Raw genomic sequence first — 15534 nt, 5'->3', positions numbered from 1 at the left:
CCTTACTAAGACATATTGCCTCTGCATGTGCTGTGAATCATCCATCCTATTTCACAAATCCAGACACACTGAATAAGGTAAAGCCACATAGCTACCGATTTACTGAGACAAGCATACATCACCTGATCTCCATATCAAGGGTTTTTCTGTGGGCCATTTTTGTCCCTCCCTTTTTTGTTTGTCCAAGGTTGGGATATTGTTTGTTTGAACTTGTGAGTGCTTGGTGAGATAATGAAAGTTGTGATTAAGTTACAGTAAAGCCCCCTTTTTTTTTATTTAGGTTTTATATAGATTGTTTCTACTATGTTTTTCTGGGGGAAGTTTTTCCTTAACCACTGTGAGGGACCAAGGACAGAGGGATGTGATACTGGGCTTTATAAATAAAATTGAATTGAATTGAAATACACATTTGGAAAAATAACTTAAATGATAGGAGATGGAATCACCAGAGGCCCCACAATATGATCTTAGCACAATACTTAAGTCATGAGACAATGTTATTGCGATTTTAAACGTGTTGCCATATGCTGAGTATTGCGATAAGGCATGTTATGATATATTGCGATTTACTACCTTTTTTCAACTCCAAATTATGTCCCTAACGGAAAATTTTGCCAGTATCTGTTATTCAATAAAATAAAGGTTTCCGTCTGTTCATCTCACATCATTTTTATTGCAGCAATGCTGTTATTCTAGTAGGCTACCAAAAAGTTAATTTGTACTATTAATTATTTATATAATTTTAAAAAATGCAACACTTACGACCATGTATACGATATCCCCACGCAAAATATAACGCTGTTGTGCCGTATCGATTTTTCTCCTATTAAATAAGTCTGAAGAAGAAGAAAAAGAAAAAGGCAGCACTATTGTTAAAAACTTTTATATTTTGTGTTTAAAATGTGATGTTAAACTATTAACCAACAATTAAACCTAATATCTCTGACTCACCGTAAAATGTTTCTTTGACACAGACCCCCAAAAATTGGCCTACATCCACTTGGCTTCAGAAACTAAGTTCAGGAAACCAGGAAGACAAGCAACTGAGTGTCACTTCTTAGCAATTATGATAATAGATTTCCTTGTAACCCAGAAATACTCTACATTGAAAATGCTTGCATGATTGGCCGCTGATCAGACCTAAAACACAAAGCCGCTGCAATTAATCTTAGCCAGTCGACTGAGTTAAATATTACATACCCTCACTGTGATGTAAGGGAGTTACCATTAATGTATCTTACACCGAGCTTATCTGTGATCTCCAGTGTCTGAAGACATCAAGGCAAAGTGAGGTAAAGTCTTCTTTTTTGCTTGTGAGATTTACAAGGATTTAGTTGACTTGTACATGCAGTGAAGACAAGTTCGCCCTTCAGGACAGATCAAAGGCTGGTTTGTTCCAGTGTCTTCAAACTCTCATGTGAAGTTGCCGCAGATAAGCTTGACAAATTTTGGGGAAAATCAACGTAGAAATAAGTTAAAGTGGATTAAAAGATGATGAAATCAACATTAACCAGTTTTCCATGAAATCAGTTAATTTAGTTCCAGTGTCTGAGTTTTGCTGTTGTTGTGTAACATTTTCGTGCAGACAGTAACTGGTTGTGTCCTGAATGAGAATTGAACTTCTGTGGTGGTTTTCAGAGAAGTCAAGGACAGCCTGTGTCTTCATGGCATTGTTTTTCAGCTGATGTACACATGATTGTGCAGTAAAGTTATTGAGTAAACTGAACATTAGTCTTTATGAGGACTACACCCACTCTTTAAGGAAATAGATTTTTTTTTTTTTTAATCGTGAGTTTGCATAATAAGGTTTATGGGAAGATGTTACACACAGTGCATACTGGCAGGCGTGTGTGTCTAGTAAATAGCAGCAGATGTGGGAACCCTTTGACTTCCTGGTTTTGATAGCCACACTGCAAGATGCATGTTGATTGTTTTTATCAGCGCTCCCTTGTATTGCCCAGGAAGGACAAGGGCCCTCGTCACAAAGCAGGGGATTTTAGCATCCTTTTAATTAATGGCACCTCGTGTGTGTACTTGTGTGCCGGCATGTCTAATGTTTGTGTACATATGTCTGTTTGTTTTAAGTGTGAACGCCTGTATGCGGCAGAATGTCAGCAAGACTCTAATGTTTAACCAGGGTTTGAATGAGTAATTACAAGGCTGGAGGCTGTCCATGGAGTTAAGTGTTACCTGTGGCTAAATGGCATCTGAAACACTATTGTTAGCCCTCCAATTTTAGAAATACCGGTAAACCCTTCTCTTCCGCTGCACTCGTGTGTTTGCGTTGCCTACGTGTTTTCCAAAGACAACCGATAAGACCGAAACGTGACAAACTGAAGTGTGCGTTGGAGTGTTTGTGTGAGGGGCTTCAGCAGCTGAGCGGGGATATGAGCAGCTGGATATAGGTCACTACTTATGCTTGTATGTGGCTGTGTGCGTGTGATGCATCTAAAATCAAATAACCTACATAACTTGGGTTAAGTTGGTATAATTAGCTTCAGTAAATGGCATGAGATCAGACCAGCTGTGTGTGTAGCTACCTACTGCATCACAGTAGTCCCATTCACCAGGCATCTCATAGTATTTATTAATGCATGTGGCTCCTGGAAGTTCCACATTATAATGTGTAGTTACTGTTAATTTTTTCCCACAAACTATCAAAGGGAGGATGGACCAGCATTGCATTATATTTACTTTGCTTATTCAGTACATTTCTCTGTCTGCAGTTTGGCCGAACTGTAAGTTAAAATGTAATCCGAATCCCTCTCAGAATAGCCCTGCATGCCTGGGGCAGGTATGTTTAGTTCTCCAAGGTGGCTGGTGCTCAGGTCATGGCACTGTATTACCAAAGAAACTGTAGTGAAACTTGTGGTTTCACTCATGCACATCCAAAAGACAATGGGTCTGAGCAACATGTTGGCAGGTGTCTGTGCCAGTTGATGAAATCTTTAGTATCTTGTGGTAGTCCTTTCTCTTTATCAGCCCTGAACCTTTTCTGCTCTGGCTGTTCCAGTCTGCCGCCTTCTTGTGTCTCATTCTTTGCCCGGTAATGTATTGTGCAATTGTAATTTACTTATTTCTGGGAAAAGATTGCCGTCATTGGACTGTGTAACAGTGAAGCGTGAGGTGGCATGCAGCAGAGGTCCCAGGCCAGACTTGAATCGAGGATGTTGCGGTTGGGAGTTGTGGGCCTCTACATCATGGTGCCCCATGAACTTGACTTCTCTTTCTTTTAATCCGTCTGTCACTCTCCTCTGCTTGTGACACATTTTCCATGGTCATGGCTCCAAAGCAGCAGGGCCTCACACGCACCTGTGGACACGTAGACACACACATACACACCAGCTAACTCCCTGTCTTTCCCATGGGCTGTATCTGTCGCGGGTGCGAACTCATAAGGCCTTAGCGGGGCCTGCCCTCCACACAGCCAGGCCCTATATTTATCCCCCTCTCCTTCTGAGAGTGACTAATATGGGCACAGGCAGGAGGGTGGGGGGGTCACCCAGTTATCTGCCTACTATGTGGAGTGGTCCTTACATAGTGATGATTGTGTCTGTGACTGTTGCCCTAACAAGTACCTACCGCTTCACTTCTGCCCAAAGCCCGGGATGGCTGAATGCCAAAAGATGACCCTCCCCGCTCTCGGCTACACATTCTGACTGGGTCCTCTTTCTTAATCTCCCATCCTTTACTGCCCAGTCCTCATTCACATACTTTATGAAGACAAATTTAGTTGAACTCGTTGCCCTTCTTTTATTTCCCCACTTGTGTTACCTGTGTGTGTTTGCCCTGAATCAGCTAGTCTAATTTTAGCAACACCTTTACAGATGTCTAGACAATGTTATCCTACCTTTTGTCGATGTAATATTACATTGAGCTCAACATACACTTAATGTAGTTCATCTGGGCAGATGCCAACACCAGTGTAGACATTAGTCTCTGATGGCGCATTACAAATGTATGTGTTTGAATCAATTTCATCACTAATCTGCTAATTATTTTCTTAGTGAATTGATTAATCAACAGTGTGTATACCCCAAGGATATTCAGTTTACTGTCATATATGGCAAAGAGACCATCAAATGCTCTCAGTGAATGTGTGGCATTTTTGCCTTAAAAATACATAAACAATAAACAACAGAACAGCAATTACTGATGCATGTTCTGTCGATCATCAATGGATTAATCGACCAATCACTGCAGCTCTCATGTAAAATCAGGAGGTAGTTGTGTGTATCTTGGCTTCAGTGTTAAACCTCTGCAGAGGGCTGTCGCTGCCCTGTCAAAGAGAGCTTTCTATGTACAGTAAGTCGGCCGTACTCTTCTGAATGCGGTCTATCAATAGCTGAGACTTTTAAAGGACTACGGTATTTTTAGAAACTGTAGTTGAAAGTCGTTCACAGCCCCCCACCTCTCCGACCGCCAGGCTTAGATTCCACTTTCTCAATGTGTCCATGTGCAGTAGTAACAGTATTTGTTTGCACGTGCATCGCCTTCCGTGCATGATATTCAGAGAGAGCACAAGTGTTATATTACAGATGACATTGTACAGTAGCACTGCTATACATGGTCATTGCCAAGTACAGTCCACGAGTCTGTGTGTGTGAGAGCAGTCGGACATGATACAGCAGGAATCGAGGAGAGGGACGGAAATGAAAAGTAGGACAAAATTGTGAGAAATGCAGAAAAGAGGAAGCGTCAGAGGGGAGAGTGACAGGAAACAGCTGGGTCAAGGGTGGGTGGGTTATGGAAAATCAGCTCAGCACAAAGCTGCGGTTTTGTTTTTGTGTCCATCTCTGTTGTCTGTGCCTCTTGATTCTGTACATTCATGGTCTCAGCAAAACTCAGGAAGGACAGTTGGACGGCTGGAAGGATGGAGAGATGAAGTTACAGTGAAAAAGACAGGAAGCCAAATGGCAGACAGCAGACAGTGTGAAACTGAAGTACTAGAGAACCTGATGAACTGTGAAAGTCGGGTTCATTGAGTGTAGACTTGCAGCTTGCTGCGAAGGGCAAAACACAGTGGTTAGCCATCAAATATGCATATCAATGAATTGAATACGCAATTTGAAACAATGCACATGGCTTTGATGTCATCACCTCCCTGTGATTGAGCCCAGTGATCTTCACTGTTTGCGTGGGTAGTCGTCAGCTCCTTGTCGTAGTTAATGGCCCCGCAGGCTATGAAACCACTCCTATTCAAGTTTAGCAGAACAGGTTGGCCCACTCCTGTGATCAATGTTTCCTCTAGAAACACCAAGACATAAATCCACAGTATTTGTCCCATTTAATTGTGGACAAACTGCAGTGAGCTTAAACTTTCACTGACATTTACTACATTTGACCTCTTGAAAAAACCATTAACCTCCTTTGGCTAATGTTGTGTGTAAAATACTGAATGTGGAACAGCTGGGCATTCTTAAGCCAGCAGATAATTTAGAATACTATTGAAATGCCATTAAAGAATCCAAAAGGGGTTTCTTCAGAAATCTGTTTAAGACCCATGTTTGGCTTACTGACAAGATTGCGGCTGCACATGTTCCTGTTCCTAGATGGGCTGAGTCCTTGCCAGCTTGACTTGTGTTCTCAATTTTGGCAAAACCTGCCGAGCCAACACAGCCAATGTGTTTTTGTTATAATGATGAGTTTCCTCCTGGTCTGCAAGTGCTTTTTCAAATCCTGATTAAACATTTAACGTGCATAGTTTTCTCCAGCAGCAGTGCTTTTTTGTGCTCTCAGCACCCACTGAACAAATGCAGGAGCACTGTTTCCTAAGTGCCTGCTGTGTAAGTGGCAGACTCCTTGCTCAGCATCATTAAGGTTATGGTTTACTGGTCCCATGGCTATCATTTGACATGGTCATAAGCTGCTGCAGAAGTAGGTCTTCAACCTGTTTTATTGGTATCTTGTGTGACTTAGGTTAGTGTGCCATTGTGAGACTCTAAACAAACATCTAGTCATTCACACGTTGACACATGCAAGCACACCAGAGGTGCTCACACTCAATGTTTGGTATCCAGTTGAAACACTGACCTCAGTTTATTATGCGTCCTCCTCCTCAATGCAGTGACCTCAGTCACAGTTAATAAGATTAAGTGTTCCAGAGAGGAACAGAACCCCGTTTGATACGACCTGCTTTGGTGTGGAGCGCTGTGCGCTGGCCGACTCTTATCTCCGCTCAAACACTGTGGAGGAGGAGACTCGCTCTGTCTTCCCTCTCGGACCCCAGGTCTCCTCCCAATCCCCCATTCCCTCCCTTCTGGCAGCTGCTGGTATGAGTAAGTCTGTGTGTGTAATCCAGCTGTGTGGAGGAGCAAAGAACATTGTGTTCTGAGTTCAAATTGGGGCTTGGATCTTGTTTTTCTTGCATTGGTTTGACAGCTCAGATTTGGGGAGCCTGTAGACCAGAGGCCAGCTGAGTGGATCAATGTGACGCTGACATAAGCCCATGACAACATTTGTCTGTTCCCGGTCCCCATCTTGTGCCTATTATGAGAAGTCAGGGTCGCCATGTGCAAGAAAGTGATAACAAATTACATAAGTTACACGAAAGACCAATGATTAGATAACTTGGAAGGAGTCCCGGTGTTTGAGGCTTCTATTAATGTCTTGTTCTTTTCTCTTCCAGTATCAGTGAGAGTTTCCTCACAGTAAAAGGTGCAGCCCTGTTCCTTCCCAGGGGTAACAGCCCTACGCCTAACTCTGCACCTCGCATCAGCCAGCGCAGGAACAAGCACACAGGTAAAGACTTGTACACACGATTGACAGCTGCAGCTTCTCCCAGTGCTGACTCGCAGCCTCAGAAATGAACTCCTCAGAGGAACCTAAGATTGATAGCACAGTGTTTTCAAATGGACATTCCTCTACAGCATCATCTGTAACAGCTGGTGTTAACTTCACGGAAGCTGTTTCACAACAAGACAGATGAGTTCAGTGCCGTTAGTTCACTGCTGCATGCAATGTGGGGGCCAGCTTGTTTTAGGAATGTCAAAGAACCCACACTTCAAATATCTTCACACTTTTGGACAATGAAGATGGAGTTTGTACATTTAAGAAACAGGAAAAGTAGAGTATGTTGCTGTCCGTGAATAAAGACAACCTTTGTGGTGTTAAATGGGCTGATTACTATAAAAAGCATCAGAAACTTTGAGAAATACTAGGCCTTTTTCCCTCAGATGTATTCAGAGATCAGTTTGAATGTAGGCCTGAATGAAAGAGACTTCATTGTGAATGCACTGGAAACTTGCCACGGGGTAAATGATACTTTATCTGAGGTGTTACGTCAACCTTTAAATGCTAAGAATGTTTTTTAAAGACACTAAATGAGGATGTTGACATCTTTTCTATCCAGGTGACCTCCAGAAACATCTTCAGACCATGTTCACTGTGCTGCGGCCGGAGGACACCATCCGACTGGTCAGTAACACACACACACACACACACACACACACAAACACAGGAGTAAGGTGGCATTGTGATCAGGGAAATTATACTGCAGACGGAGGGGGCTGGTTTCACTTCTTTTGTTAGCAGACATAAAGAACTGAAACTAGTTTGGAGAAAAAAAGTTGTTGGACATAGAAAGTCTTAACTGTTCTCTCTGCACAGACAAAGGTACTATTACATGAAACACACAGTACTCAAAGTATTTGGAGCAAGTCACATTCTTGCCACATCTCTGACGTCCCCTGCAGCATCTTTGATAAAGGAGTTTTCCAGTAAATGATGCATTCTGCCTCTCTTCTCATTGCTCATTTCTCCTTTTCCCATCCTTCCTTAACGTCTCCTTTCTGTCTTTTCTCACAGGCTGTGCGTCTGGAGAGTGCCTACCCTCAGGTAACCCGCTACATGGTGGTGGTCTCCACCAATGGAAGACAGGACACAGAGGAGAGCATTGTGCTCGGCATGGACTTTGTCTCCTCTGATAGGTCAGTGCCACAGCAGCAGTACACTACTTTAGCTTGCAGTGTGATATTAACACTCATTATTCCACTATTGTGACAACAGCTAAGAACAGATAGTATTGTCATGGACTTGTAAATCTTAAAGTAAATGTATATATCAACATGGCATGATGAGACATTTTTTTAAGTGAAGGAAAAACTAAGCAAGACTTCATCTACTGTGTTGCTTTACAGTGTTGTCTTGGGGTCATCACTGTATTGTGTGAAACTAGTGTGTCTTGCTTTGTCGTGCTGTTGTTAAATGTGTTGATTTATCCTACCAGCTGCTGTTCGGTGGGTCTGGTTCTACCTCTGTGGAGCGACACTTTGATCCACTTGGATGGAGACGGGTAAGACACCACACCTACCTCCTGCTTCCTCTTACTGCTCCCTGGGGCAACTGACTCACTGCTCTGACGACTTTCTCTACATATTGCTCTTATTTAGCCATTCATTTGTAAGTTGTGTTATTGGTTAGAAACTATTGCTGGGAATCCCGTTTCTAATCTCTCTCTTCCTGTCATCACAGTGGTTTTAGTGTGTCGACGGTGAACAGGGTTCATGTTTTCAAGCCAGTTTCTGTCCAGGCCATGTGGTAAGCAACCTTTATTTTTTCCACCAACAAATGACAGCTATATGAAGTTGCATTAAGGTTAAAGTTGCAGGCTTAAAGAGACTACATTGTACCCACCTTTGACTTTGACCTCCAGCCTTTTGTCTTCATCACTTTGTCTTCTTTCTCCTCTTCCTTTTTTCCTCATTATCTCTCTGCCTTCCAGTCTCTTCATTATCTTTCCCTGTCTCACCTGCCAGTGCTGCCTCTTCATTTCCGTACTCGTCTTCATTTCCTCATTTTCTCGTCCCTTTGTTACCTTGCTCTTTGCCTGACCTCCCTCCACCTCAAATATCTCCCGATGCCTTCATTTATCTGCAGCTATATCTCTGTTAACAGGCCTCTTAATCGCTGTAATCTTTCCGCTCTTCTCTTCTCATGTCTGTTGATCCCTTATTTCTCTCACAAATTATTCAGCTCACCTCCCTTGTTATAATCCGCGTGTGTTATTCATTTGTCACTTGTCTTTCTATAAATTTTCTCTCCATCTCACATAATTCCTCCCTTCCTCTTACCATGTCTCATCTTTATTCCTTCGCCCATTGTTATAGCCTGTCCTGATTTCAATAATTGTAATCTCAGTCAGTCAGTTGAACTCTGTGGTAGTTTTTGTCTTTTTGCCCTCGAGACAACCTCTCAAGTGTGAATCCTCTTCCTTGCCAATGTCTGCCTCAGGTCAGCCCTCCAGTCGCTCCACAAAGCATGCGAGGTGGCCCGCTGCCATAACTACTACCCGGGCAGCCTGTTCCTGACCTGGGTGAGCTACTACCAGAGCAGGGTCTCATCCAACCAGTTCTGCGTCAATGAGTGGAACGCCATGCAGGATGTGGAGTCGCACCGTGCCAACTCACCTGTTCTCTTCACAGACCTGTGAGTAGAAACCACATGAATACACTCACAGACATTACAGAAACTCACAGTTCACACCGATGATGGAATATATGGAGTATTGTTTGAGTTGCGGTGCATTCCAGACAGAAGTCATTTTCACAAGTTTACAGTTTGTATGCGATAGACTAGCACAGTCTCCACTGATGTGTAGTGCAAAATTCCTGTGGAGTGAATATACTGCTCTGAAATTCTTCAAATCAAAGGATGTGTTGAATCGATACCCACAAGAAATGGCATTTTATTCTACAGGTTATATAATACATTAACTAAATAATATATAATGCATGAACATTTTCTAATGTTGTGGAATACTAAGCTTTTTTTTGGCAAATAAAAACCGATATCAACAGTAACAGAAGGCTTTAGATATGGCTGTTATCTTTTGTTACAAACACAGTGTACTCGTATCTCCACAACAGCATTGCCTAACCTCTTCTCACGTGCAGACGTTGTGACAAAATATTGCAGGCTGTCAATCTTTAGAGCTGTGGACTCTGGAACTGGAGTCACGTGCTGTCTGTAACCTCTCAGGGTAACAAGAAGCAACGCGGAGAGGCACAAACAAAAACAAAAGCCCACATGCAGGCACAGTAGGAAATGCTGAACTATGTACAAAAAAGACACCTGCTGATAAACACATATGCTGAATCTTTGTGACAGAGTTGTCAAGAGATCCACAAGGGAGCAAAGAAAGTGCAGGGAACGATACAGGCTGCTGGATTTATGTCTTTACTAATACCAGGGAAATTCCCCTCTCTGCTGCTGAGTCGCATGCCTTGCTACCTATTTGGAGAGCCTCTCCACACACACACACACACACACACACACACACACACACACTTCAGAGATCCTCCAGTGTCCAAAATAGCTGAGGCCTCAACCAGCTTGATTTACGTCTGGAAAAATGGAAACCAGACAGACAAATAGGTAGACCAACAGAGGGACGGACAGAAGCAGGTGGTAGGCAGAGAGAAGGAGGTGTTAAAGGGGGGGGATTATGGAAGATATGTTGCTGCTGCTGCATGCACCTGATGCCCCTGGATGGAAAGAAGAGAAAATTGGGCACTGAAAGAGAAATCAAGGTCCACTTGAAACTTGACAAACAAGAAACACCCACATTTATTGTCTGCCGGGAAACAGAAATGCTTCACACAGGAGGTGTGTTTGCACTGGAGTGCACTTATCATTAAGATTGCCACCCACACTTTATGAGCTCCAGTACACATATCAAAACACATAAAGTCCTTGGTTGTTTTCCCGAGCAGGGTGACAGGGCCTGCCAGTGTTTATTGACATGGCAGCTTGTGTCACTGTAGAGCTGCTGAATGAAAAGTTCAGACAGCAGGAAGTGGTTTGATCTTGGCATGTTTTCATGTTTGTATGATTAATGGGGATTACTGTGAATTCCCGTAGACTACTCCTCTATCAGCTATTCAAGGAAGTGACATAGAATTTCCACTGGTCTGCTATTTATTAGCACTATTCCATGTGTCGTCACACGTGTAAGTTTTTTTTCCTTATTTTTCTGTCTTGTTTCCTTGATCAGCCATTTCTCCCTTAGGCTGTCTGTGGGCAAGTTGAGGCTTGTTTTAAGGTCAGCGTTTTAGTGGATGTTGCTAACTAACCTCTACGTGTTGGCAGGAGTGAAGAGATTCTGTTTCTCATAACCCTGTGGACTCAGTCTCTGGGGGTCAGTAAGATATTCAGGAGTTCACTGAGGAAAACAACTGGCTGTTTCCAGTTCTTCAATTCAGATAGATGCTATGTGTCTGCAGTTACACACTTGTGGCCTTAACACTGCCCCTTTTTGTCACTGCTGACCAAGCGGCAATCTTTGGTGGGAGGAAAAGTGCCAAAAAGTGTAGTTCCTTGAATGGCCACTTGAGGCTGGCACCAAAAGCAGATCAGTCCCCAAACGCCCCCATGTAAAAATGCCCAGCTGTCAGCAGAAATAAACCTGTTTATAGCCCGGTACAAACCAGTTTTGGTCAGTTTTGCAAATTGCAAAGTTAAGGCCGCTATCTGCGGACATTGTCCTCAGGCTCTCAGTCAGATCCACCCCTTGCTCCTCTATAGTACAACCTTTTCCTCCAAATGTGGTCACCTCTGGCTCCAAAATATCAAGATGGCAACAGCCAAAATGCCACTTTCTGTCTGTGCTTTGAGCTGCTGTGACATGTGAATTTCCCCAGTGTGGGATCAATAAAGTTTATCTTGTCTTATCTTATCTTAAACTCGAGGCTTTAAAAACAGGAGTCCACAAACTAGTGGGTGACGTCACAGTGCTATGTCCAGTACTTTCATACAGTATATGTTGTTCACCCACTCTGTTGTGTACTATTACTGTGGGGATCCAGTGAGAAACATAACAAGAGAAAATTGGACAATACCAGAAGAAGAATCTAGGAGACAATCCGAGCTCCTCTCTCCAGAGAGGTAATTAGACCACTTGTTGGTATGATCCGTGTGACGTCCAAAGGCTAAATGCATCCCCAGCAGAGAGGTTAGGAACAGAGCAAGGCACAACAACAGGCATACTCCACAAGGGGACTTTGTTGTGGATCGCCGATGGGCCACGTTCTGAGATTTTCTGTTCCCTCTCCAGTTTCTGAGAATCAGACAAAGTGGCAATTCTCTCGTGGAACAAGTAATCTCATTGAGAGTCAAGTGAAAATGAATCAATGAACAGAAGAAAAGTGTTGTTACTGTGACTGTGAAGGTGCTTCTTTGTGTCCAACAGGGCTTTTTTTAGACTAAGAAAAAACAGGTTAAAGTTGTTTTTTCATAAAGGTGTGTTTGTTGTTTTTGTGTGCAGGCCCACAGAGAGGGAGCGCACAGAAAGGCTCATCAAGATGCGCCTCAGAGAGATCATGATGCAGAAAGACCTGGAGAACGTCACCTGTAAGGAGGTAAGAGGCACATAGATGAATGTGGTGACAATTTCAGTTAGGTTTGGCATATATCTTGTTTTTGCAAATGCAGCTTCACTTGTTAAGATACCTAAGTGCAATTTTTCCATTGTCATACCAGATCCGAACAGAGCTGGAGATGCAGATGGTGTGTAACCTGAGGGAGTTTAAGGAGTTCATAGATAACGAGATGATCATCATCCTGGGACAGATGGACAGCCCCACTGAAATCTTTGAACACGTCTATCTGGTAGGAACCTATGAAGTGTGCAGTCTTAGCCAATGAGTTTATTTTAGACAAGGCAATGCTCTGGTTTGTCAAATCTTGCTGTTTGACCACAGTGATCAGAAATCCAATATTGGCAGATATACCTGTTTCACGTGAGTCATCACATGGCTCATGTAAGGAATGTGCGCGATTAGTTGAATAGTCAATTAAACGTTGCTACCCTAGCTAGTTGGCAACAGAAATAGAAATTGCTCTCATAGTATTTAGAATCTTTTTTCGGACAATGTTTGACCTTAAAGATTCAATTGTTCTCTAAGTGTTTTCTTACTGATAGACTAGTCATCTAGTCTAAATTAAAACTTCCATTTAAACATCACAGATGTTTAATTTAGTCAATTAGTAACATACAGTTGAGGGTGAGTCAAAGTGTGGATGTTTAGAATGAAAAATGTACCAAACTATGTTCAAAGTATCCCTCGTTTGTTTCGCTATAACTGTTATGTGTTGTATATATTCGTGTACACCTTGATATTGACTGGACTTGTGATGTCTCCAGGGCTCTGAGTGGAATGCCTCTAACCTGGAGGAGCTGCAGAACAGCGGGTAAGAGATCAGTCAGTAACCCAGGCACACTCACTAATATCACTGTCTGAATTTTAATAAATGGAGAGACTACACTTCATGTATTAAATATGTTTTCTAATTGGAGTTCATTAAAATGAGAGAATCCATTACAGCGGCATCAGAGTATTAGTGCAAAGGTCCATGCATTTGATTTTAATCTGCCTGAAGTCTATTAATTGATGTTTGACAAAATAATCATAATCCACTTGCTAGCATTTTGGGTTGATTACAGTCATACCTCACAGTCTTGATCTGCATCATTTTGGGGTGTTTTTTCTTCAAATGTCTGTTTCACCAGTTAATCACAGTTGTAATATACATTTTAAAAGCACCATCATTTCATTGACGTGAAAAGGTCAGCAATTAAACCTGCTACTTCCTGTATCTTATGTAGAGTGCACTACATCCTGAACGTGACCAGAGAGATAGACAACTTCTTCCCAGGGATGTTTGAGTACCACAACATCAGAGTGTACGACGAAGAGGCCACCAACCTGCTGGAGTACTGGAACGAGACCTACAAGTTCATCACCAAAGCCAAGTAGGTTTAAACACACATAAGCTCGTTAAGTTCTTCTCAGGCTCTCGATCTTGTAATCCAACACAGTTTCTCTCTTGTCTCTCTTTAAAGGAAAGCTGGTGCTAAGTGTCTGGTTCACTGTAAAATGGGCGTGAGTCGCTCCGCCTCCACAGTGATCGCCTACGCCATGAAGGAGTACGGCTGGGACCTGGACACTGCCTTCGAGTATGTTAAAGAGAGACGGGCTGTCACCAAACCAAACCCTTCCTTCATGAAACAGCTGGAGGAGTATCAGGGAATTCTGCTGGCCAGGTGTGCTTTCATATAGAAGCATCTGTACAATGTGCACGTTCTTTAGGAAACATTTCAGTGCTAACAAACTCCTGTTTTTCTTTGCTTCCACAGCAAACAAAGACATAATAAGCTATGGCGCTCACACTCTGACAGCGACCTATCAGATCGCCCGGAGTCAATGTGTAAACCATCATCGCACTCTCTGGGTCGCTCCGACTCTCACAACAACAACACTTCCTCCCCCTCCTTACATCACTTCCTGGGAGCGGCCGTGCTGCAAGCCCTCGGTGCTGAACCTGAAGACTCTGCCAAACCAAACACCGCGCACACACCACACTCTGACTCACACACAGACTCCAACAGTGTGTGTGACTCACCGGGTCAGGAGGAGGTCGGATCAGATTGCGGAGACCCCCTCCTGCTTCCCCTCCCCACACCCCGAGCAGCCACTGTGGTCCCAGAGGAAAGACTGGACAATTCAGCGAGTGTCGCTATCACTGTGCCTGTTGCTCTGCCCCACCCTCCACCAGCACTCCACATCTTACCTCCTACTCCTGAACTCCAGCGTGCTCACAGGGGTCCTCCCACACAGCTGTCCATTTCAGTGCCCAAACACAAACCAGTAGAACTGTCCCTCAGTTTGCCTGAGCGAAGCAGCTCAGAGGAAATCTCTACTCCCACTCTGGAATCCACCGACTCTGACTTAATCGACCAATCATTATCAGATGTAACAAGCGACAAACACAGCCCCCTTAGCCCTGCCAACATCAATCCCCTACCTCTGGGTCTTCCCCTTGCTGCCAGTGACGACAACAACAACCCCAGCGAGTTACAGATAGGCAGCGCCTTGGACAGCCGTGGCGAGGCCGACGGTTCATCCAACCACAGCGCAGACAGCATTGACTTCTTCAGCGCCAGAGAAAAGTTTCTGGGCCTGGCTCAAGATGGCAGATCCCGGACACTTTCTGAGCAGACACAACAAAGGACACCTCTGTCGCTGGAGGAAAATGGAGAAACCGAGGCGAAGGAGGAAGAGGAGCAAGAAAGTGGGACTAGTCAGGTACGGGATCTTTCACCTTCGTCAGTCTGTGAACATTTTGTCTTTGCTTGTGTAACTTGCTCCATGCAGAACACCTCATAACTTGAGGCAAGCAAGAATTTTTACTGTTCTTGAATCTGACTATGTCAACAGGGAATGTGCCAACAGCATCTGTCTGCGTTTTACAGTTTACTGTGCAAAAGTTGCTCCAGTCTGCTCCTACAGCTGTCGCAGCAGCACCACAGTCTGAATTCATATTCTGGACGGCAAATTAAATGCAAGAGGGTCAAAAACATGCATCTGTAGAAAGACTTAAATTTGAGGGACATTTTTTCTTTCCAATTGTATTATTTTAGTCAGACTCAGAGATATACAGTTGTAGTGTGTGACATCAGCAGCAGATAGCTGGCTGCAGCAGAATTCGCCTATAAGGACATAAAGGTGGCAAATGATATGAACCAGTAACAAAGAC

The 15534-nt window shown here is 43.4% G+C and overlaps 1 protein-coding gene across 2 annotated transcripts in view; it reads left to right on the top strand.

The window, feature by feature from the left end:
• Positions 1–15534, top strand: part of ssh2a (slingshot protein phosphatase 2a) — a 33104-nt gene that overhangs the window by 15049 nt on the left and 2521 nt on the right. For both annotated transcript variants that reach the window (XM_050058514.1, XM_050058506.1), the window contains 12 exons: positions 6629–6741; positions 7352–7416; positions 7807–7928; positions 8228–8293; positions 8473–8538; positions 9232–9426; positions 12263–12356; positions 12478–12606; positions 13142–13188; positions 13604–13750; positions 13841–14041; positions 14135–15083. In XM_050058514.1, the coding sequence (XP_049914471.1) occupies positions 6629–6741; positions 7352–7416; positions 7807–7928; positions 8228–8293; positions 8473–8538; positions 9232–9426; positions 12263–12356; positions 12478–12606; positions 13142–13188; positions 13604–13750; positions 13841–14041; positions 14135–15083 (2194 nt within the window). The remainder of the gene's footprint in view (positions 1–6628; positions 6742–7351; positions 7417–7806; positions 7929–8227; positions 8294–8472; positions 8539–9231; positions 9427–12262; positions 12357–12477; positions 12607–13141; positions 13189–13603; positions 13751–13840; positions 14042–14134; positions 15084–15534) is intronic.

Source organism: Epinephelus moara, chromosome 2 (genome assembly GCF_006386435.1).
Source record: "Epinephelus moara isolate mb chromosome 2, YSFRI_EMoa_1.0, whole genome shotgun sequence".
NCBI lineage: Eukaryota > Metazoa > Chordata > Actinopteri > Perciformes > Serranidae > Epinephelus > Epinephelus moara.
This window is presented reverse-complemented; position numbering and strand designations above follow the sequence as displayed.